Source organism: Malaclemys terrapin, chromosome 6 (genome assembly GCF_027887155.1).
Source record: "Malaclemys terrapin pileata isolate rMalTer1 chromosome 6, rMalTer1.hap1, whole genome shotgun sequence".
NCBI classification, from domain to species: domain Eukaryota; kingdom Metazoa; phylum Chordata; order Testudines; family Emydidae; genus Malaclemys; species Malaclemys terrapin.
In genome coordinates, this window is record NC_071510.1 from 59,089,203 (window position 1) to 59,113,731 (window position 24,529).

Sequence of the window (24,529 nt, forward strand, 5' to 3'; positions counted from 1 at the left end):
TTGGACAACTCCATGGCTGGGTGGCCCATGAGATCAGGACCGATCAGTAGCTGGGCATGGCAACTCTGCCCCATACAGTCACTCATACAAATCCCCTCTCCCACAGGCAGCTCCATCCTCCTCCCCTGGTGCCAAGTGCGAGGCAAATGTGGAAGGAAGTGAAAGGAGACCAGGGGTATATGCAACAGCAGGATATTTTGGTCTTGTACATGGTTTCACTGTTTGCACTTGTTCATGCACTTTTTTATTATTATTATTTAAGATTTTGTTGTGGTACTTGCAGCAGGTCTGTATGGCAATGGGTTAATGTTGTCCTTTTCTAATATATATTTATAAATAAAGCTTTTTATTTTATGAAGAAAGTTAATTGGTATCACTTCATCGCATCATGCAATGAGTAGTTAAAGGGAAACACATGATCAGGGACAACTGGGCATTTGTAAGCAAACACTATTTCTCAATAAAGTTAGCTTTATTGAGAAATAAAGTTAGCATCCATCCAGACCTCAATCACTTCCTTACATTACTCCATACTGTAAATCAATCCCTCCGCCCCATCTGTTACATGGTCAGAACATGCATAAGAATATTGCATGGCAATCAACCCCACACACCTCCCCAAGCATTGAAATCCCTCACAAGGAAGCAATCTCTTTCCCCAGCCCCAAGCATATTCATAAAGGTGTTATCCCCCCTCTTGCATTGGCCCACACAAGTCCACAATGTGGCCTCCTTCATATTGCTGGCAGCGTACACACCAAAATGATGGCTCAGAGGGATGTGTTCGTGGGCTGCTCAGACTTCCTGTAATGTGCAGGGGTGGACAGTTTTCCCATAGTCAAAGGTCCAGAGAAGCCACATTTCAGGGAGGAGCCAGGAAGTCTGGGATATAGTTGGTTGGACGCCAGAACTCCAGGTTCAAGGCCGGTTAGAAAATTCTTACCCTAGGATTGACAATCTGGGCAGTCACTCAAGCTCTCTAATCCAGGGTCCGCTCACTTGAGTTCCACTAACCAGGGGCTCACGCTGCAGTTTAGACCACCCCTTGAGGCTCTGCCTCGCCCCTGTCCCCAAATGTAGGATTATGGCTATGAGTCACAACAGAACCCAGTACCACTATCGGACAGAATTTTCTAAAGCACTTAAGGGTGCCCAGCTCCCAATAAGAGTCAATCAGAGCCAAACACCTAAAATTGGGTGCTTTTGAAAAATCTTATAATGTGCTGGACCATTATTGTATGATACTGTCCAGTATTTGGATTTGTTCGTTTTAATGAGAGAGGCTCCTACACTGAGGGATTACTTATAAAGATCCAAAAGCATACCCATTCTTAAAGACACAAAATGCTTAGTTTGGGAATCCTCGTAGATGGCTGCCTATTATATGAGCAGCAAAATGTCGACTAAATAACAACATTTAAATATCACAAGTTGGTGTTTCAGGATTTGGCTATGGTTGGATTCTTTAAGTATGTATAACTGCCAAATAGGATCACCTGCCATTCTGTTAATGGTCTAAAATAAAAGTTTCAGCTCCTTCAGTTCCTCTCAGCATATCAGGCTCTCTTACTTGTGTCACAGTCTGCAGAAGGTTGGCCCATCTCAACATGGGAAACTGTGAACATGGATGGCTTCAAAAACCATGATAACCAGAAGATGCTGTGTTGCAAAACACTACCGGAACCCAGTAAGTGGATGTGGTCAGAGTGGTAAACACACACTATGTAAGCAACATAGCCCATCACATGTAAATATCTATCTTTGCCTTTGTTAATGAGATCTTCACAACCAAATAGCATTGGAATATTATCTTACACGTGCAAGCATGTGCACGCACACACACACACAATAAGTAAATGCCAAAAACGTACATCATCGGTTAATAAGGGAAAAACCTGCCCACCCTTCCCCACAGGAGGATGCCACATAGAGCTCATTTGCTATATACAGCAGTGAGTTGTATGGAATTGAAAGTACCCATTTTACATGGGGTGAAATGTCTATGATTGTTTAACTCAGGAAGTCACAGAGGCACCAATGACTGTTAGGCTGATCTGCAGCATCTAGAGAAGAAATCAACAAGATTTGTCAATGAATATCATTTGTATATGCCCCCCCATGACAACTTCTACAAGCCATCTAGTTAAAATATGATTAACAAATCTGCCCACTGTCTTTGGACTCTTTCTGCATCACAAAACAAGCCAGCATGATAAAATCCCAGCTAGTGTTTCACATAAAACAAGACTGCCACATAATTGCTACACAACGAAGATGTAACTACACTGCAGATTTTATGAACTGTACTGCTGTGTGCTTACTCGACAGCATCAGTGCTGCCACTGTTTTAAATTATGCAACAGCACATTCAGTCCTAATAAACTCAGAAATGCTAGAGACCCCATGTGTAATTACTATATGTCATATATCACACTTTGCCCTATAAAATACAATATAGGTACATAATAGGTACCTAGTAATTTTCAGATTAAACGTTCCAAATGCTGTACTTACCACACTTCTATTCTTCTGCTGCAAGTCTCTGAAGAGATTTTACCTTTCAAATTATTCCTGCAAATCCAATTTTAATGTCTTGTATTAAAAACTCATTATGTATCCTCTCTTGCTTTATGTCTGGACTTCTACTGCACATAAGCATCTTCAGTATATACTTTAAAAGATGAAGGATTCTAGATCCAGTTGACATACAAAAACCATGAAAGGAAAATATTATCAAAGTAAAACTATGCCTCCTGTAATGTAACCTACTTTAAGATAAAATCCAAAAGAAATGTAGTCAGAGTAATGATTCGAAACATGATTACAACATTTCTACTTCAATTACATGTTCAGTTATTCAGACTGTTTCTTTATGGAGTCACTAAAAAAGGAGCTATAATTAGAACATGCAAAAATAAGAGTTTTGAGAGCTCCAAAGGAACCATATAATACTGTCTGGTAATTAAACAATATATTCGGTACTTTTCTTACTCTAAAACCAACAACTGGATTATCCAAATAAAGCCAAACAATGTGGTAATTCATTTCCATTATTTCATGAAACATCTTAAGCATAAAAAAAAAAAAATCACAAAACCCATCATCAGAATTGATTACTTCTATGAACAGTAAACTATGATCAGCAAAGCTGTAATAAAACACATTAGTCCAAATAAGGTAAGAGGTGGAACTGGAACATTGGATCTTCCCTCAAAACTTTAAAGGTTAGTTGCCACAACACATTTTTTATTCCGACTTGTTCCTTTCCCTGAAAGCCTCCTCACTTCACTTGCATCTTAACCAATTATAGTATTAAAAAAAAATAGCAATTATTCTGTATTTTTAAATGCCAAAACTTCTTCCATAGACCTCCACTAAATTAATGGAAGACTCCGGGATTCTTCCTCTTTGATCATATGAAGTCTGAATTTAGACATGAGAATAATCAGTATTAAAATTCAGCCTTTAAAAAGTATCAATAAAGGATCAAGGTTGAATAATAGTCTGAAATGGCTATAACCATGGTTACTATAGCTGTATATAATATTTAGTGCCTTTCCTTTTTGATTATATTAAAATATAGCTACAGAAATTCAAAGTGTCACCACCTCTGTAGTATATTATATATTATTGCAAAGAGGTTTTATTTTAGTAATCATCTGTCTTTGGAACTGTCAGGTTCTGACTGGCCTGCTATGACTTTCTCAGGAAGATGTGAAACATACTGTGTTGTGGATGTTTTAAAGATGCTTCACAGTCCTCACATTTTGAATTTAAATTTAAAAAACATTGCTGGCTGAATAGAACATTGCGTTATTCCTTGTATCATTTTAATTACAGGTTCCCAGACAACATTATAAAGCTTTAAGTTAATTGCCTCCAATGGTTTGCAAATTTTCTTATTTTAACATGACAAAATAAAGTTCAGATTAAAACTGTACAATTGTTATAGTGGTAAAAGTAACTCACAATAGAAGAAAGACCAAAGAAGCATTAAGAGAGATCAAAGATATTGGGCCATCATCTATAACATGCTCAATAGATAATATGGTCAGCTGTAAGACTGCTTTAGCAAGTATTGCAGAAAAATGAAACCTTTCATGCTTTGGAACTTCATTTCTGGCCCAAAGCAGCATGCCATCTTAAAAGCTCTATACAAAAGCAGAGACAAAGTGAATTAATGCTGGCATGTTCATACTGATGTGCTAAATAACTACTATGAAAATCAAGACAAAACTTGTTTTGTAAATACAAAGCACGCATAGTTTCTATATGTAATGACTATGGGCCAAATAACGCATCCCTGCTGTCCCCTCTGGTGGCTGGTTGTCTGCAGAGCTTCCTCTAAATGCCACTGAGCAAGGAGCATTTCTTCTGTATGGGAAAGAGCAAAGGGCGAGACTGAACACAACTGGATTCAGTGCTAAGCACTGCAGACTCCTCACCCCACTGATAGCTTCCTCTCACTTGCCCCTCCACACTCCACTGTAAAGAGAAAGAGGTGCTATTATTCCTTCATGCCTGTATAGGTGTTTTTTCCTTTGGTGGGAGGAGAAGGGGGGCTATAATTATGTCCATGATTTGGTGTTTCTCCCCAGGATGATATATACTTTTTTTTCGTAGTGTAATTATTATGATAGATTATTTATACCTAGAGACTTCAACAGATATCACTGTGGTAGTCACTATGCAAACTCATAAGAGACGACTCTTGCAGAACTCAATCTATACAGACATGTCAGGCGTAGAGTGGGAGAAGGCAATTACTATCATCACCATTTTATAGATTGGGAATTGAGACAGAGAGAGATTAAGTAGGTAATACAGGGAGTCTGCAATAAAGTCAGAATTTGAACACTGATACAACTTTTGCACATACACACAAATACCAGATGTGTGGACACAACACTTTTAGACATAACTTCCATTAGCTTTAATAGAAAATATGTCTAAATTCCTTAGACTTCTTTGAAAATCTCAACTATTGCCTATTAAATATCTAACATATGCAAGGTAATTTTGTGCACCTACTTGAAAATTTAGGCTTTAATTCAATAATATGTTTTGTGCGAAAGTGGAGAAGGAAAAAGTCTGTTTTGTTAATAAGAACTCAGAAAGCTTCTAGAAAGGGACCAAAAAAGATTCCCAGAAAAAGAATGAGACAGAAAGCCGATGGGAAATAGAATGTGAGTGTGTGAGGTTAAAAGTTCAGCAACTGGGCTAAGTAGAGTATTCAGGGTGGAAAGCCTAGGCTTGAAGTTAACAGTTCCTCACAGACCATTTTTCTGCAGAAGCTGAGGACTGAAAACTTAAGTACTTAAGTGAGATGCACAATTACCACGTAGGTCAGAGAAAGGCATCTCTGTATGGTAAGATGGTTTAGTGGGAGATGGAAGGATGCAGAGTCTAGGGACAGAACATAGGAAGGGAAAGCTGTGCACCTAGTACCTTGGATGAGTTTATGGGAGAAGAACTGAGTCAAGCCAGACACAAGAAGTGGAGAATCCTTCATTAACCTAGGTCTCGTCAGCTGCTTCCCTTTGGACCTGTAACCTGGATAGAGACTAAATATTATCCCACACTCCGTGCATACTAAATGCTTAGCTGGAGTAACATCTAACATTTTCACATTAATGACCAGCTAAGAATTACTTACAATACACAATTTTTAAACTGTAATCTGAAAATTCTCCAGTTTCCAGTAGAAAAAATAAATATGATTTAGATCTCATACTGAAAAAGTGACAGCTAGAATAAGAGAGACCTTTTTAAGTTTCAATATTTTACTTGAAAAATGTAGTAAGAATTTTTCACCTAATTTGAGCCTATTGTTTAATGTGATTGGCAATGAATGCTGTTATATGAATGAAATGCTCCAGACTCTACATCATACATTGCTCTACAAAGCCAGCCAAGAACTACAGAACTGAATTGCATTGTTTTATCACTTGTACGTTTTTCCTTTATTTCTTTTAATAGATAATAAAAATAAAATTTAGATTGCTATTTGCATCCTGGGTTCTCAGTCTTGAACGATACCAAATGCTAATTAATTTGCACTTCTTTCTGTTGTGAAGTTTTTATCTGATAGAACCTACCAATAGTGAGAATTTTATAGTAAAAAGAAATGGTTGGTGGAAGGAGACACTGTGGGTAAAATCCTGGACCCACTGAAGTCAATGTCACAACTCCCATTTCACCCTATGTGCATTTGAGTTCAAGAAAGGGAACAAAAGGATCTCAATCCACATGCACAATTCAGATCTGGAAAGGAAAGAGGGAGCCATTTTGAGAGGCAGAAAAGTTATCAAACCACCTATTTGCTGCATTAATCATTTTGATGACGTGGTATCAGAGCCTTGGTTGCTGGAAACCAGCTTAGTAGGCTTGGGAGCTGCTGCACCTAGCCCCAGAACAAAGATAAGGGACAGACATAGTAGGAATGAGATCCCAGCACAGAGATATTATCACAATAGGGACCCACTAGAATGCAGATAAATGTGAAGCTGAAAAAGCTTCACAGGCAAAATAAATAAATAAATAAATAAAAGTCTTGAGCCAGCAAAGAGAAAAAATAGACAGAGAAAAAGTAAATGGAATTCTTTCAAGTATTTCAAATAGCAATTTTAGATGTGGGACTAACAGGTACTGAAAAGAAAATGCAGGAACAGGTGCACCAAGGCAGAGTGAAAGGAACGGAAAAGGGAAAGGCAATAGAACAAAACCCAAGAAGAGACAGGGTGTTACATTTTTCAAAGTATTTTAAATCTTATTTTATATAAGATTGCACAAATCTTATATAAACACACAACTGTTTGATTGTACATACATCAGGCATCAGGATATGCACATAATACTATTCCTTCAGTACAGAAGAAGAGATTTTTCTGATTAAGTTAAATTACACTAGGGTTACCATTCGTCCGGATTTACCCGGACATGTCCTCCTTTTCGCGCTAAAAATAGCGTCCGGGGGGAATTTGTAAAGCACTCACAATGTCCGGGATTTCCCCCTCCCCCGGCAGAGCGAGCGGCTGGGAGGGCTGCAGAAAAATCCCGGGCTGGACTCCTGAGCAGCTGTAGAGGAGCCGGAGCCGCCCTGCATTCTGAGTTGGCCTCTCCTGCAACCCGGTCCGGCAGCACTGTGCAGGGCCAGGGTCCAGGTTTTGTTGTGCAGGGCCAGGGACCGGGTTTTGTTGTGCTGGGGAGCGCAGCCACGTGTCCGGCTCGGCTCGCACAGAGCCCAACACCCTGTTCTGAGCAGCAGGGTAAGGGGGACCGGGGGCAGGAAGGTTCTGGAGGGGGCAGTCAAGAAACGGGGGGGGGGGCTTTTGGGGGGGGTGGAGAAAGTTTTGGGCAGTCAGGGTACAGGTAGGGGGTAGGGTCCTGGGGGGCAGTTGGGGGGGGTCTTAGGAGGGGGCAGTTAGGGGACAAGGAACAGAGAGGCTTAGGGGTGGGGTTCTGGAGGGCAGTTAGGAGCAGGGGTCCCAGGAAGGGGCAGTCAGGGGACAAGGAGCAGGGGGGTGGGGAGCTGGGGCTGTCAGGGGGCAGGAGTGGGGAGAGGGATCGGAGCAGTCAGGGGACAGGGAGCAGAGAGGTTTAGATGGGTTGGGAGTTCTGGGGGGGGGCTGTCAGGGGGCAGGAGTGGGGAGAGGGATCGGAGCAGTCAGGGGACAGGGAGCAGAGAGGTTTAGATGGGTTGGGAGTTCTGGGGGGGGCTGTCAAGGCGGCAGGAGTGGGGAGAGGGATCGGAGCAGTCAGGGGACAGGGAGCAGAGAGGTTTAGATGGGTTGGGAGTTCTGGGGGGGGGCTGTCAGGGGGCAGGAGTGGGGAGAGGGATCGGAGCAGTCAGGGGACAGGGAGCAGAGAGGTTTAGATGGGTTGGGAGTTCTGGGGGGGGGCTGTCAGGGGGTGGGGAGTGGTTGGATGGGGCGTGGGAGTCCCAGGGGTCTGTCTGGGGGTGGGGGTGTGGATAAGGGTTGGGGCAGTCAGGGGACAAGAGGCAGGGAGGCTTAGATAGGGAGTGGAGTCCTGGGGGGCAGTTAGGGGCAGGGGTCCCAGGAGGGGGCAGTCAGGGGACAAGGAACGGGGGGAGGGTTGGGGGTTCTGGGGGGGCGGGAAGTGGGAGGGGCAGGGGCGGGGCTCCTCCCGTCCTCTTTTTTGCTTGCTGAAATATGGTAACCCTAAATTACACAAGTAGGTACATATGACTTACGATAAAAGCAGCATCACGTGATAAATCTTTCCTTTTTAATAGCAACCACTGTGTGGTTGTGTAGTTTGTGTATAAAGAAGTTTTGCACACAGTTTCACCATATTTTAAATGTAAATTCCTAATGGAAGGAGCTGCTCTGGAGCCTCATGAGCAGGGCAGAGGGACTTCCAGTGACTTTCAGAGATCAAGGACATCTGTAGAATTAGTTCCTTGTCCCTACTGCTAACTTGGGGTCCAAAATTACTCCATTCACAACAACTCTCATGAGATTAAATATGCTGACATCATACAAATAGTAAAGGCATTTTAATGATGCAAATTATGGGATTGGAAAACATTTGGAGAATATGAGCAAATGCATGAGATAATGACTTCTCTGCATCATGATGGTTGTGTAAACCACACAGTATAGTGCAATGTGAGGCTTTAAACTCCAGAGATATATTTGCACAAAATTCAGCCTTTACTATCGGTAAAAGTTTCATAAGAATTTAGCAATTTAATGTAAAAAGGGTAATTATTTTGCCAGGCTCTTTGTTGTTTCGGTGCAAAGTAAATACTGCAAAGGTGTGAATATAGCAGAGCTGTTTCAAGGCTGATTTCAGCTGAATGTATATTGCTCTATGCAAACATAAGGGACTGACATATTTCTGTGTTGGTAAGACACCACAAATGCCAACCTTGTTCAACCCTTTCAGAGCTAAATAGCCTAAGTGCATGTTTTGTGTGTAACTCAAGTAACATCTGCTGCATTCAGGTGTTTAGGTCATTTGCAAGCTTATTTTTGGAGGGACTTTGTGAAGAAAAGGTTTCCTATAACATCTCTTTCACTGATCACCTGCTTTTAAAACCCCAGAAGCCAACATTCCTCCTAACAACAAATGTTCTTTTCTGTAAAACAATGAAAATATATTGGAGAGTCTTCTCACTGGTAAGAATTTTAATTGGGTTAAGCAACCAAAATGTCATAATAAGAGAAATGTCTTGTTGTGCATGTTAATACTTAGTCATTATACAGTGCTTTTCATCTTCAAAACTCTTTACAAGTATTAAGCACCAATCCCTGAAGACCGTACGCACAATTTCCATTGCCCTCCATAGGAGATTTGCCTGAGGAAAACTTGAGTAAGGACTTCAGGACTGGGCTCTAACTCATTAACCTACACGTCTCATCCATGTTAGGTAGATAAGTATTATCCCCACATGAGATGGAACAATGGAAGCAGAAAATAACTGATCAGGCCATGCCTCCTCTTTCAAAAGCATGGCACTCCTCTCTCTGCTTTTTGATTATTGAGTGTTTCAGAACCAAACTTGAATATTGTTTGTTTTGCCAAGATCATATCAACATACCTTCCAATTGCCTATTCATCTCTAGACCAGAGAACAAAAAACAAGCTGGTTTAAACTGTGAGGATTTACAACATAATGCACAGCTCCAGACCAGATACCCTTGATTCAAGCAACCAGGCATATAAAAACTCATTTGTTAAGATTCAATCAGGAAACATTAGCTGAAGTTACATTTTGCTCCACATAATCATACATTATGTTCCTAGCAAATGTATTTTAAAAGTTTCCTGCACTACAAAACCCCCATAGTACTAATTATTCTATTGTCTGAGGAAGACTTAATTTCACCTCTAATTGCTACTGCAGATATGATGTTTTTGAGATGAACTATTAACATTGCTTAGACCATAGTTAGAGCTGTTCAGCTGCAATCACTTTTAACAGCTCATGACCCATAGCATGCTCATTATACTGGAGCTTTTAATAATGAAATTCTTTGGTGCAAACATGTGACATTGGTGAACAATTTTCTTTGTACTTACCATATGATTTTTATGCCACTTCGCTGAACACAGGATGTAATATATTTGGGCTTTTTATTGCTTGAGTAGAAAGTGCTCATTACCTATTTGTTTATGTTTATATATAGGAAAAAACAAACAGTTTTTCAAGTGGCATACATCACACTGTTGTAGTGGTTGACTTTCTCAAGATGGTCTTCTGGGGTTTTGGTGCAGTTTGTGGAGGCACAGTCGCAGGTCTGAGAGGGGGAAAGCTATTACTGGGACTTATTCCCAAGCCTCCATTTTCTAGAGGCAATGGAGGGAGAGGAGGCGGCGGCGGCGGTAAAGGAGGACATTGGTGAGGAAGCTTTCCCAGCGGGTGGGCCGGCTCACTGTGTAAGTGGACCTCCCTGTTTTTAATGTTATACCGAACGTCACAGTCAGGGCAATAGCCATGGTACTGCACTTTCTCACTAAATCGTACTCGTTCCCGTGTTCCTGTCTGAGGACACCTGTCTTTATCAGGTCTATGAATCAGAGGATGCATTGGAACTTTGTCCAAGTTACTATTAGGTATGCAAAATACATCCCCATTAGGAATCTTGTTTGGTCCTCCTGGTAAACCTCCATTTCGAAGTAGGGTCCCATTAGTCTTTACAGGGTTGGCAGAAGGAACTGGCCTGTGAGGGTCTTCACACTTCACAGGAGTCAACCGTGGTGGAGGTGGTGGTGGATTGGGTTTCCTCAGTACGGTGAGAATGGCAGATGGGTGTGCTGGGGGTTTGATGAGAGGTGCATTGGCACGCACTTTGGCTTTCTCCAAGCTGGACGCTGTTGTGCTGCTTGAGCTGCTGTTCAGCGTGTCAGTTTTGGAACTGTCTGTCATCTCATCCTCCAGCTGCAGGTCAGATGTCAATGTGTCAATCTGATCAACCACCTGCATGGAAATTAGAACACAAACAGTGATAAAGGTTCGCCACAGTAAAGGCAAACAAACAAAGCTTTATTCACAATCATCTTTATCCCCTTCCTGGAACTGAAACATTTTAATATTCAATGTTATGAACCATTGTTTCTTTTTTCTTCTTGTCTAAATCTAGTTTAATTAAAAAAAAAAATCCGTAGTTAGTCCTCTCATCTCAATACAATGGAAATACAATTTTAGCCTCTCTACAATGAAATTCTGTACTTTGTCTCCAGGGCTTATCTACCAATAACACGCTGCGTGAGCTATAATCCTTCAGTGTAACAGTTTGCCTCACCGTGTAGGGGAAGGCTGAATGATTTAACCTCAGTTTGTTCAGGATGATTTTTGAATCCAGACCTACCGTAAAAGATCTTTTAGATTTGACCTTTAACAAAATCCAGATTTAAACATGTATCTCAGAATTGGTGATATTGTGGATATATCCTCAAAAGTTAACATACACGCCTATATAAGCAATTTTTACACAAACTGCTAAAGATTCAAGTAGTGAGTAGCAGTTACCAGCTTATCTTGAACCACACATTCTCCTTCTGTGACTATTTACTTGAGATATCTGACTCCCCCTAAACCAAATCTGAAATAGGATCATCTCTAAGATAAAGATATTGTGATTGTTTATTCCTGAAGGGGATAATTCACTCTATTTCATGCATTTTATATTAAGAGAATTCTCTATTTACCATACTTCTAATGTGCTTCCACTCACTTCTCTAGTATCTAGGTTGTTCTAATCTAGTCTTCTATTTTCCAATTTATGATCATAATATATAAACAAAACATATAAAGTATGTAATGTTGCCTTCTGTACACTATGATTAAAAGCCCCTCCTGAAAAATGCACCCTATTCAGTACTTAGTTCATTAACCCTTACGGTAAATACAGCCATAAAAGCATAGGAGGGAAATACAAATTTGAAAAAAAATAAAAGATGAAAATACCTTTCCCATGTCCTTATTACCATTGCAGGTTGTACCCGGACAACATCTAATCATAGAAATGCTATTGCTAAACTTATTTTCCATTTTTAGCATGTTTTCATATAATAAGGTTTTTTTCTACTTGTAAGGGAACACATTGATGTCCTTGACTTAACCAAAGGATTATTCAAAAGGAGAGAGATTCAAATAGCCTCTTTAAAGGAGATTCAATTATTTACATGTGCTTTGAAAACACTTATCCAAAGTCTGTCTAGATGCAAGTAGAACAAAGGACTGTAATTAAGATATTTTTGTGAACTATATGTTTCAAAGTGACAATACATTAGTTCTGTTGTAATTCTTCAGAAAAGGTTGAAATTCAAGATAATAAAGTAATATTTATTAAGCTAGTTTAATTATTCTTTGTAAGTAAATTACCTAAAGAATTTAGCCCCTTTTCTCTTAAGAATCATTTGGAATTTCTATGGCCTGGTCTACACTTAAAACAGGATTGACACAGCTACATGGCACTCAGGGGTGTGAAAAATCTACAGCTCTGGTGATCTAACCCCTGGTGTAGATACAGCTAGGGTGACAGAAGAATGCTTCCGTTGAACTAGACACCATCACTCATTCAAATGGAGTTCCTACAACAACAGAAAAACCTCTTCCATTGCCGTAGTCTGCATCTACCCTAAAGGGTTACAGCACCATAACTATGCCATCGTAGCTATGCCACTGTAGTGCCCATAGGGTAAATGTGGCCTATGGAAGTACTTCTATTTCTCAATATTTGACTACTATAATTTATGCAAACAAATTTCATCCTTTATGGTCCTGGCAAACTGCTCACATTGACTATTCTGTGTTTATAGTGTGTGACGGGTCACAAGTCACATGATATTGTTTCTGCTTCCTGAATGGAGCAGAAGAGATTACAAACAAGGAGAATAATTGTGGTGTACTGAAATCTGTTTTAAAATTATGAAGAATAAGGAGCTCCAGAGGGAAATTTATTATCTGAGTCTTCAGCAGAGAGACAGTCTGCAGAGACACAGCCTAGAGGAAGGTGGGTTGAGCTGTGCCTCTCTACCTTAAGAGAGCAACCTGCTTTGCCTCTCTCTTTGACTGGTCAGTTTGTAACCTGGTGTTTTTGATTCTTGTGTGTTAGGGTTCTAGATGCTAAGAAATGAAATAGTGTTATGTTGCAACTTTCCAGCAGAAGTATTTCATGGTTTTATTTAACTTATTGAGGTGTATGATGTGAACGTAACAATAATAAACAACAGAGTTAATAATGAACAACAAATAGTGAACACACGTATTCCCATATTAATACAAGTATACATACATGATGACATTTACCTCTGTGCAAGTGGTCAACACAAGGCCAATTCCTATTTAAATGGTGTACAAGCCTTGTGTTGGCCCATTGCACAACAGCAAATGTCACCTACTAAGGACAGGCCTCAATCATTCATCCAAACCAACAACTCATCTGCATGAATGCTGGTAAGCAGCACCAAATAGTTAAACTGAATAGCTTTTCGGAATTTGAACAAATATTTGTAACACTTCTTGTAAAGTATCCAAGAAGCTTTCACATACCTCAAGTTTAGTACTCTCAACCTTTTGCTTTTTCACATTAGCAATACTGGGTCAGACCAATGGTCCATCTAACCCAGTATCCTGTCTTCCAACAGTGGCCAATGCCAGGTGCCCCAGAGGGAATGAACAGAACAGGGAATCAAGTGATCCATCCTCTGTCGCCCATTCCCAGCTTTTGGCGAACAGAGGGTACGGACACTCAGAGCATGGTGTTGCACTTGTGCTCATCCTGTCTAATAGCCATTCATGGGTCTATCCTCCAGGAACTTATCTAGTTCTTTTTTCTCCAAGGTGAAAAGTCCCAGGTTTTTTAAATCTCTCCTCATACGGAAGCTGTTCCTTACCCTTAATCATTTAGTTGCCCTTCTTTATTCCTTTTCCAATATATCTTTTTTAAGATGAGAAGACCACATCCTTACACAGTATTCAAGATGTGGGTGTACCATGGATTTATATAGAGGCAGTCTGATATTTTCCTGTCTTGTTATCTATCCCTTTCCTAATGGTTCTTAACATTCTGTTAGCTTTTTTGACTGCCGCTGCACACTGAGCAGATGTTTTCAGAGAACTATCCACAATGACTCCAAGATCTCTTTCTTGAGTAGTAACAGCTAATTTGGACACCATCATTTTGTATGTATAGTTCAACAGACTGGCTATAGGAAAATAACTCTGAGGAGAAAAAAAAAGCCAGCAATCTGAAAACAATTGTCATTACATTTTTTTTTCTTTCTCTGAGGACCCAATAGATCCAACATACATTTGTTAATTAAGAAACAAATTCTTCTCTGTCTTGAAGTCTCAGATTTGGCATTTTGTTTTTTTGTGATCAACAAATATGGACCAAATTCTATCCTCAGAGGTATATATTTGCATCAGAAGAGTTTGGTTCTGATGAAGATGGAGATAAGACACTATGAGAGGTGCAGCACCTCAGCAGCTTCACCCCCTCTTCCCTTCCCCCTCCCCCGAAAGGGGAGAGTATATTATTTCTCTCCCCTATTGGTATTTAGGTAATGCCCAGTGGCCTCAAAACATAGTTGGATTCCCTCTGTGCTAGTCACTGTACAAACACACAGTAAGAGGGACTTTCTTCTCCAAAGATCTTACAAGGAGAAAAAAATAATACAGTCCTAGCTCCAATTTACACATGTGGAACTGAGATAAACAGATTAAATGACTACTTAAAATCACATAGGGAGTCTGTGACAGAACTGAATCTACCAGGATGAATGGGGCACTGGGCCCTGATAATGCAAGCTGATCCACACAGGCTCAGTGTAGCTTCACGTGAGTGTAAGGGTCTGCCTGTACAGAGCTGCTTGGATAATTGGGACAAGGAAGAGTCTAGAGTCAAAGTTTTCTGTGCTAACAAATAACAGCTACAGAACTGAATAATACCGCACAGATCAGAGAAGATAGCTAAGCTAAGCTGTTAGCCAGGGAGAGAACAAGGTCATTAGGCAACTGAAGGCAAGGGGGGAGAAAAGACACATCTAGTGGCAATCTCCTAACTACCACAGGAGCTGTTCCAGTAAGGAGCAGTATGGCCAGGGTTGCTTGGAGTGGTGAAAGCATACTGACCTGACTGGTAAAGACCAAATGGTATTACACTTGGCTTTGAGCAATGTTTAATAACAGATTCAGCAGATATGTCAAAATGCCATGGGGGAGCTGTACGTCTCTTGTGAACACAGAATCCTGCCCATCCCACTTAGTCCCAGTCTCCCTTGCTTCCTATCATCCTTCCCCTCAAAGAGCTTTGGGTAATTGGGGGAATGCAGTAACCAACATGGCCAGTGTAGACTGGACAAACAGGGAAGGCTGCTCAGGTGAAGAGGTCAGAGCAGTGCCTCTTGTTATGCAATATGATTAGCCAAAGATTTGGCTGACAGAGATCAGCTTAATAAGCAACCAAATCTCTCTTGAACTTGATATGAATTCTTTTGGAATTTCAAATATAAAAATTCCCAGTGAAGAAGAAGGAAAACATCAAAGCATAAATTGACAGGCTGACCAGGTTTTAGCACATATTTCCATACAAATAAATTAAGTAAACGTATATATTTGCCCTCAAATAAACCAGTAATCACTCTTATTACTTAGCACAAACACATAATTGCTGAAGATTTTTAGTTCAACTGAAAGTGTAGGTTGTTTCTGGAGAATGGCCAAATGCTGAAGTGCTAATGCAACAAGTAGCAGGTTAACAAAAATTAGTACATTTTCCAAACCAAAAATCTATGCCAGTTATTCTGATTTATTTGCATTGTAATAGTGGTTAGAAGTCCCAATCAGGGATGAGGATTTCATTGCGCTTAGCTCTGTACACAAAAGCTGATTCCTGCCAAAGAGCAGATTGTTACACACAAATCTGTCCCTCATCACAATATAATTTACAGAGATAAAATTGGTAAGCATCAATTTGAGAAGGTCATACTGCACCCTTGGTAGGAGTACACAGCTCCAGTTTAAGCACTGTGTACACGGATCATAGAGCAATAGCAATTAGTGATGGGAAAAACCTTTTAGTCAATTCAGTCTATCCCCCTGCCAGTGCAAGATTTTCCCCAGGATTCATAGTAAAGCCCAGGCCTAAGTATGCCTCAATTTTAAATGACTTTAAACAGTTTATCTTTTGTCCCTTGGCAAGTGTGTAGTACACGTTGGAAATTTCTTTCCATTTCCTCATTTGGAAAAAGGCACTCAGAATGGCTCTGGAAGGATAGAACAGCTTATCTGCCTTGATTCCTTCCCATAATAAATCATGATTCTGTTCACTGTTGTTTTGTTCTGCCTATTTGCCCAAAAAATGAAAATCCAAGTAGGAAAACAGTATGTAGAAAATAGTTGCATCATAGGAGAAGTATCCTGAGACTATTAGCACAATAGAAAATGCAAGTTTGCAACTAGAAACCAATTTCCATTGCAAAAGGAGGTTTTCCTGATGGAGTAAAAAATAAAATATTTATTTATTTTTAAAACTGTGTCTAGTTTCCTATGCTGTTTATAGTAACTGTACCTGATTCACACGTGTGAGTGGGGGAGAGGTACCTCTCTGCTTCCACGGGGCAGCTATACCAATAGAGGAATCCAGTCCTAGGGAAGGACACATGACAGCTCCTCTGTTGCCTGCACTCCCTTGTAGTTTATGTAAGGAGCTGGGAAGAGCTGTGCAGAACTCCATAAGAGTGTTCTTGTTGAAGCTGTCCTGGAGATCTGCCACATCTCCTGGGTGTCTTGGTCAACCCCCTACTGTATGGGTTGCCAATACTCAGCTCCCACTTCACTGGATATGTGGAGCTACATGCCTCTGGTGATACTGCACTTCTGTTCTGGTAGGGCTTTCTATCATCAGAGCTCCACAGACCTGATTCCTGTAGTTAGATCCAAGGATTAAATCAAGTCTGATATCCATGTTATATTTCTCCCTCATAATTGGGTCTTCCAATGAAGTCAAACATCTGATTACAACATCGTCTACTGGAACAGAAATCTGTATGCTTTCTTAAGCTGAGCATTTTGTAACTTCACAATGTGATAAATAGGAGAAGAAGCTGGCCTAGGAAGGTATGTCTACACTAGAAGCCTTGCTCATCCCGTAACTTGAGTTAACTGATCACCAATTAATTAAAGTAAGCTAACACTGTAATAAAATTCTAGTGTAGACACTCACAAATGTCTGCTCATGGTCATGACTGATGCCAGGATTCAGCCTACAGTGAGCTGCAACAAGAACAAGCAAGTCACTTCCCTTCATGTGCCTCAGTTTCCCCCTCTGTAAAATGTGGACATGATATTAACCACCTTTGCAAAGCACTTTAAATCCACTGATGAAAAGCACCATTGAAGAGTAAGGTGGTATTTTTAAGCAGGTACACAATAATTTAAAATTCCCTGTTAGAATTGGCATTCAATGTGAATGAAAAGCAAAACTAAAATTCTAATATAAACAAGCCTAGAAAGAGCAAGAATTTGTTTTAAAATAAATAACTATGGTATAGTAATTAGTAAATGTATCAAAAATACATATGAATAAAGCATAGCAGGTAAATACATTTATTATAATGCTTGGGAAAAAATCCTTGTTACGGAAGTTCCTCTTTAAAACACCCAAGTAGTCAATCTCAGAACTACTTCTGAAATCCGTCAACAAATAGGGCCAGATTGTGCAAACCTAACTCACCTTGCTCAGCCCTTGATTACAGGAGTAATGGGACTACTCATAAGCAACTGTTCATCAACAAGAATAAGGGTTGCACAAACTGACTCCTATGGTACAGCATGACCTTACCTAAAGCAAATGTCATTACTGTGGAGTGCCTGCTCTGTGTTGTACTAAATTTAACTACTTTCACATACAGTTTGGAGACTGCAATTTTATGGTATTTTTTAAATCTGACTCTCAATCACAAAATGGCCTGCTCAATAGATAAAACAGCAACCATCTGAACTATGGGGGAATGTTCAAAGATAGAGAGTTTTGAAAAAGTTACAATTCCCATAGAGAATACCTTTCAAGCATTCGATCTAGTGTCTCAGCCTCTGAAGAGAACTGTAACAAAGACAAATTAAAAGATCAAACTGGAATATGGTAAATGTTCACAAAAGAGATCAAACAGCAGTTTAAAGCTGCTTCAGTATGGGACAAGTGGATCTTTAAGGTTTTCTTCTTCTCATGCCTTTCAGATGCTTGAAAAACATCAAAAATAAATTTAATTTCAGTACTAGGAGTCACTGTAGTTACCAGAACCATGACAGAAAGGGAACATGCAAGTTGAAGTGCAAATTGGTGACTGCAATAGAGAAGTTTCTTGGATTGGATGAGCAAGTGGACCCACTACAGAGAATCACAGTAGTTGAGGCGCTAGCAGCCAGGTTCAGCAAACAGATGTATTCCAGGATAAAGGAAGGAATGAGCTGGCCATCACGAAGTCAGAGAGTGGACTGGTAGTTTGTAACCACCAGAGCCAAGAGGTCACAGTGGCATTATATACGGCTAGTGGAAGAGAAGGATGGGCAGGCTGTGGCCACCAGAGAAAAGAGGACCAGGAGGACTTCTACACAGCCAGCAGTTTCCAATTGATATCAGGTTCTCAACATGGAAACCGGAGGATACCTCTCAAGGTTCAGCTGGCTCAAAGGAACGGCGATGTACTGGACACACCTGTGGATGGCAGTTCAGCACAACCTGTAAGAAATTCAAGCTTGTCCAAAAAGAGTTCAACTGTCCAAGGAAGGATCCTTATAGGGATTCAATACTCAGAAGAATCGACAGACCATTCTGCAAGGGACAGGCAGAAAACAGGACAGTGTGCTACCTTTCTGAAGCCAAGACATGAGACCTCACTCTAAGATTGGACAGGCTTCTGAAGTGGATGGGAAAGTATCCATTGGTAATGGCTCATTTCGACACTAATGACACTATGTTGTGAGATATCTCGCAGATAGTAGATGAGTTCAGGGAACTTGGAAGTCTGCTGAAGATGAATGTCCAAGTGATCTTCCCTGAGATCCTTCTTTCCCATAAGAGACAGAAGGCTGAAGATTCGGAAAGGGAATCGCTCGCTAGGTAAGTGGCATACAGTGGAGATTTTTGTTTTATGGAACATTAGTCCACCGTCTATGGGAAGGGGGGAGGTGTAGTTTGAGTGGCCTCCACCTCAGTAGAAGAAGGACCAATCTTTTTCGGGACAGGTTGGCTAGAGTAGTCATGAGGAAATTAAACTGATAACAAAAGTGAAGGGGGGAAAAGGGAAGATATGAGCATTCAGCACAAAAATCAAGATGTTGAGAACAAAATTAATCAAGGAATGAAAGGACATAAAGAAAAGAAATTATTGAATTGCCTATATACCAATGCTAAGAGCCTGGGTAACAAACTGGTATTACTCATTTATGAGCATAAATTTGACCTAGTTGGTATTTCTGAATGCTAGTAGGATGGTTTCCCTAACTGAAATGCTAAAATTAACAGTTCTAACCTATTCAGGAAGTATCGAGTGGGCAGAAGAGGAGAGGGAGTGGCACTCTACACCAAAAGCGGTATTACCTGTTTCCAAGTCAGCGATAACTCAAAAGAAAATGATCTTGAATGCCTACAGACCTATGTCATAATAGATAAAGCACAAGATGAGGTACTAGTTGGTGTCTTCTACGAAGCATCAAATCACACTTGGGAACAGGATGAGTGCCTTCTATCTACAGTAAAAGCTGTGTTATCCAGCCCTGTACCAACTGGAAAGCTCTATAAACCGGCATTTCTGATCTTCGTAGAAAGTCCAATTTATAGTCCGGTTGGCACGGGGCAGTCAGGCTCCCTACCTGACTCCGCGTGGCTCCCCAGAAGTTGCGACATGTCCCTGCTGCTCCTAGGTGGAGGAATGGCCACAAGGGATTTGGAGTGCGGGAGGGGATGTGGGGCGCAGGCTCTGGGAGGGAATTTTGGATGCAGGAGGGGGCTCGGAGCAGGGGATTGGGGCACGGGAGAGGTTTTGGGGTGTCAGATCTGGGGGACGCTCACCTTGGGCGGCTCCCCACAAGTGGCAACTTGTCTTTGCTGCTCCTAGGCTGAGGCGTGCCAAGCGGCTCTGCGTGCTGCCTCCACCTGCAGGCACCACCCCAGTCAATGGGAGCTGCGGAGCTAGGCATGAGGCTGGGCATGACGTAGTAGCACATGACGCCTCCGCCTAGGAGCATCTGGGACAGGTTGCTGCTTGTGGGGAACCACCCTAGGTGAGCAACCCCCAGATCTGGCACCACAAGACCCCCTGTCCCGAGCCCCCTCCCACACCCAAACTCCCTCCCAGAGCCCATGTCCCGCATCCCTTCTTGTGCCCCAACCCCGCACCCAAACTCCCTCCCTCTTAGTTAACTGGAATTTTTCACTTACTGGCACCCCCATTCCTTCAACATGCTGGATAAAAAGGCTTTTACTGTATAATGTGTAGGAAAAATAAATCTGCATGATAATGCAGGCCTCCAATTTGAATGACATATGCTGGAGGTCTCATGCAGCCAGTACTAAAACGTCCTTGAAATTTCAAAACATTATAGATGACAATTCCCTAACTCAAAAAGTGTTGCGTCCAACATGAGGGAATTCTATATTAGCTCCCATCTTGACAGATAAGGAAGAATTGATAATAAAAATAAAAATTAATGCTAACTTAGGTACAAGCGATCATGACTTGACCACTTTGATAATGTGCAAACAGAATAAAATCCAGACCAGTGAGAGAAACACACACACACACTTGGTGCTTTAAAAGGACCAGTTTCACAAAGCTGAAAACAATTATGAGCCAAAAATTACTAGATCCCAAAGTCACAAAACCACAATCAAGGAAGGCAGCCATATTAGTTTAAAAAATGACCTTGTTTAGAGGGGAAGTGAAGGCAGCTATAAAAATTATATATAACAAATGGGAAAAACGGGAAGTTGATAGTAAATAATATAAATCAGAAACTAGGAATTGTAGAAATTTGGTAAGGGAAGCACAAGAAGAAACCTATGGCCAGTTGATTTAAGGACAATAAGAATGAGTTTTTTAAAGTATATTAGGAACAAAAAGAATCCTAACAATGGTACTGGTCCATTACTAGGTGGAAATGATAGACTTATCAATAATAATGCAGAAAAGGCAGAATATTCAATAAATATTTCTGTTCTATGTTTAGGAAAAAACAGATAATGTAGTCATATCCTATGGTAACACTCTTTCCATTCCACTTGCATATCAAGAGGATGTTAAACAGCAGCTACTAAATTTAGATGTTGTTAAATCAGCAGTGTTTCAAAAGAAGGGGCTGAGGAGCTTGCTGGGCCATTAATGCTTATTTTCAATAAGTTCTGGAGCACTGGGGAAGTTCCAGAAGACTGGAAAAAAACTAATGATATGCCAATATTTAAAAAAGGGTAAATGGGATGACCTGAGTAATTATAGGCCTGTCAGACTGACATTGATCCTGGTCAAGATAATGGAGCAGTTGACATGAGATTCGATCAATATTGAATTGCAGGAGGGTAATATGATTAATGTCAATTAACATGGCTTTTATGGAAAATACATCCTGTCAAAGTAACTTGACAACTTTTTTTGATGAAATTACAAGTTTGGTTGATGTAATATACTTAGATGCCTGCAAAGCATTTTTCATTAAAAAACTAGGAAGATATAAAATTTACCTGCTACATATTACGTGGATTAAAAGCTGGCTAAAAGATCTCATACTATCACTGTAAATGGAGAACTATCAGTGAACAAATGTGTTTCTAGTGGGGGATCAGGTTTTGGCCCTACTCTCTAACATTTTTATTAATTATCTGGAAGAAAACATAAAATCATCACTGATAAAGTTTGCAGATGACACAAAAGTTGGGGGAGTGGTAAATAATGAAGAGAACAGATCGGGATTGTTTGGTAAACTGGACGAAATCAAACAATATGCATCTTAAAATGGCTAACCGTAAATCTAGGAACAAAAAGAATATAAACCATACATACAGGATAGTGGACTCTACCCTGGGACGCAGTGACTCTAGAAAAAAATTTGGGGGTTGTGGATAAGCAGCTGAACATAAGCTCTCAGTGGGATTCTGTGGCTAAAAGGGCTAATGCAATCCTTGGATACATAAACAGGGGAATCTTGAATAGAAGTAGAGCAGTTATTTTACTTCTGTATTTAGACCACTGCTGGAATACTGAATCCAATTCTGGTGTCTGCAACTCACGGTTCACAGAAAAGATGCAAGAATGGCTGAAGCATTGGAAAATCTGATTTATAGCAATAGACTGAAGGAGCTCCATCCATTTAGTTTAACAAAGAGAAGTTCCAGGGTTGACTTGATTATAGCCCATGAATACATAAACAAGGAACAAATATCTGATAATGGGCTCTCCAATCTAGCAGAGAAAAGTTTATCACAATCCAATGGCTGGAAGTTGAAGCTAGACAAATTCAAACTGGAAATAAGGCATTTTTTTTTTAACAGTGAGTAATTAATCATTGGAACAATTTACCAAGTGTCATGCAGGATCCTCCATCACTGACCATTTTAAAATGAAGATTGGATGCTTTTCTAAAAGATCTGCTGTAGGAATTATTTTGGGGAAGTTCTATACCCTGTGTTATCCAGGAGATGAGCCTAGATGATGACAATGGTCCCTTCTAGCCTTGGAATCTATGAAATCATTACTGCTGTTTTCTGACTGAACCGGATAAAAATATCTGGGGCATTGCCCTCATGCCAGAACACATTCAAACTTTGGGCGTTGTTGTTTAGAAGATGCAAAAGACACCTGGTGTTCTTACATGGTGTTTCATGGTGTTTTACAGACAATTAAAGTGACAGGTCCCTGCCCCAAGGAACTTTGAGTCCAAATTCGACAGAGTAAAGAATGACAATAAGCTAAAAAAGGGGCAGGAGAAATTGATGGTTATAACAATGACAACTGTGCTTAATGTTTTGAGTGGTGCTTGTTAGTGCATATCTGGATTTTGTTTCCCTATAAATTAGTTAAATAAGTTAAAGTTATTAAATTCAACAAATTTTTAAATTGTGATTTGCATGAAATTTTGCGTGCCTTGCTATGAAAATAGGGTTACCACGCTTCCTTGCATTTCAAGCGAAATTGAGTCCACATTTTGGAGTCAACATCCAGAAGTGACATATGTCTGGAAAACACTCTCTAGCAAGCACATCATCATGCTGTAAGTGGAATATACTCAGCATGGTAGAATGACCATTGCAAGCTTTCACATTATAATAAGAAAGAAAGCAGACAGAATAGCAGATGATGCAGAGATGCAGGGAAACGAGTACACATCGGAAGTTAAAAAATGGTAACAAAATTTGAGCAAAACAAATTAAAACTACAAGCTAAAGCTCACAGCAATGGGAGGGGAATAAGCATAGATCAATCCAAATTTCCGTCCCTGTGGTTTCTAACTGGTATCATGGGAGAGAACAATTGTAGCAACACTTTCTAATCTTTGTTAAGGTTACTGGAGTAGATTTTTTTTAAAAAAGAGGATTAGATGTGAAGATTTTCTAAAATGGGTGTGTAAAGGAGGCACCTAAATCCATATTTAGGCACCTAAATAAATGGTCTGAGTTTCAAAAATACCAAGTACCCAATATATCTTACTGACCTCAACATAAGTTGTTGCATACTCAGCACTGTTGAAAATTAAGGTGGAGGAAGCACTTGGATTGTTTAATGGATAAACAGAGCAAGCAGACGATGATGAGCCTTCTCTCGATGGAATTTTAATGTTTTGGAATTAATGTAATCCTAAAAAAAATCCTACTACTATGTAAAAGATTTGAGGCACAAGTAGAAAACTGTGAGTTTGGTATTAATTAAGATGATTTGGTAATGGCCAAAACTGAGTTCAACAGGATCAGCAAGAAGTTGAAAGAAAGGCTACTAAGGAAAACTGATTTGGGTTTAGAGACATTTACTAGACTTCAGAACCAAAAAACTTCAAAGAGAGATCATGTCTGGGAAAAGCACCAAGAAGGTCCTAAAACAAACATGGCTTGTGATCCTGTACAATGATACCACACACATAGCTGATGCTAAAAACTATGGTTGTCATTTTAAAACACATCCACTGCAAACCTGTCCAACATTTGGGTTCATTTGTCACACGTGGAAAGTCATACCATCATCCACAAAATGCAGAGAAACAAACCCATCGCAGAGAGAAATCTCTGACTGAAATAGATTGTCAATTTGTGGTCTTTCCGGGGACCGTATCAAGGCACTACATATGTGATGTAGCTAAGCTAGCAGAAATTTGCATCTGATGCTCTATTTGAGGAATGTTTTTATAAAATTATAATTTGATGTTTTACCAGCATGTCTTCAGAAAGATTTTGGACTCACTCTGCATAAGACTAATGGCATATAGTGGCTCTAGGATACAATCAAGAAGTCACCCTCACAATAGCAACAGCCAAGGGCAAGATCAGTCTATATTTTTCATTACTAAGGT

The 24,529-nt window shown here is 40.2% G+C and overlaps 1 protein-coding gene across 3 annotated transcripts in view; it reads right to left on the reverse strand.

The window, feature by feature from the left end:
• Positions 1–24,529, reverse strand: part of PRR16 (proline rich 16) — a 236,337-nt gene that overhangs the window by 70,699 nt on the left and 141,109 nt on the right. For all 3 annotated transcript variants that reach the window (XM_054031270.1, XM_054031272.1, XM_054031273.1), the window contains exon 2: positions 10,051–10,948. In XM_054031270.1, coding sequence (XP_053887245.1) covers positions 10,190–10,948 — 759 coding nt within the window. In that variant the 3' untranslated portion in view covers positions 10,051–10,189. The remainder of the gene's footprint in view (positions 1–10,050; positions 10,949–24,529) is intronic.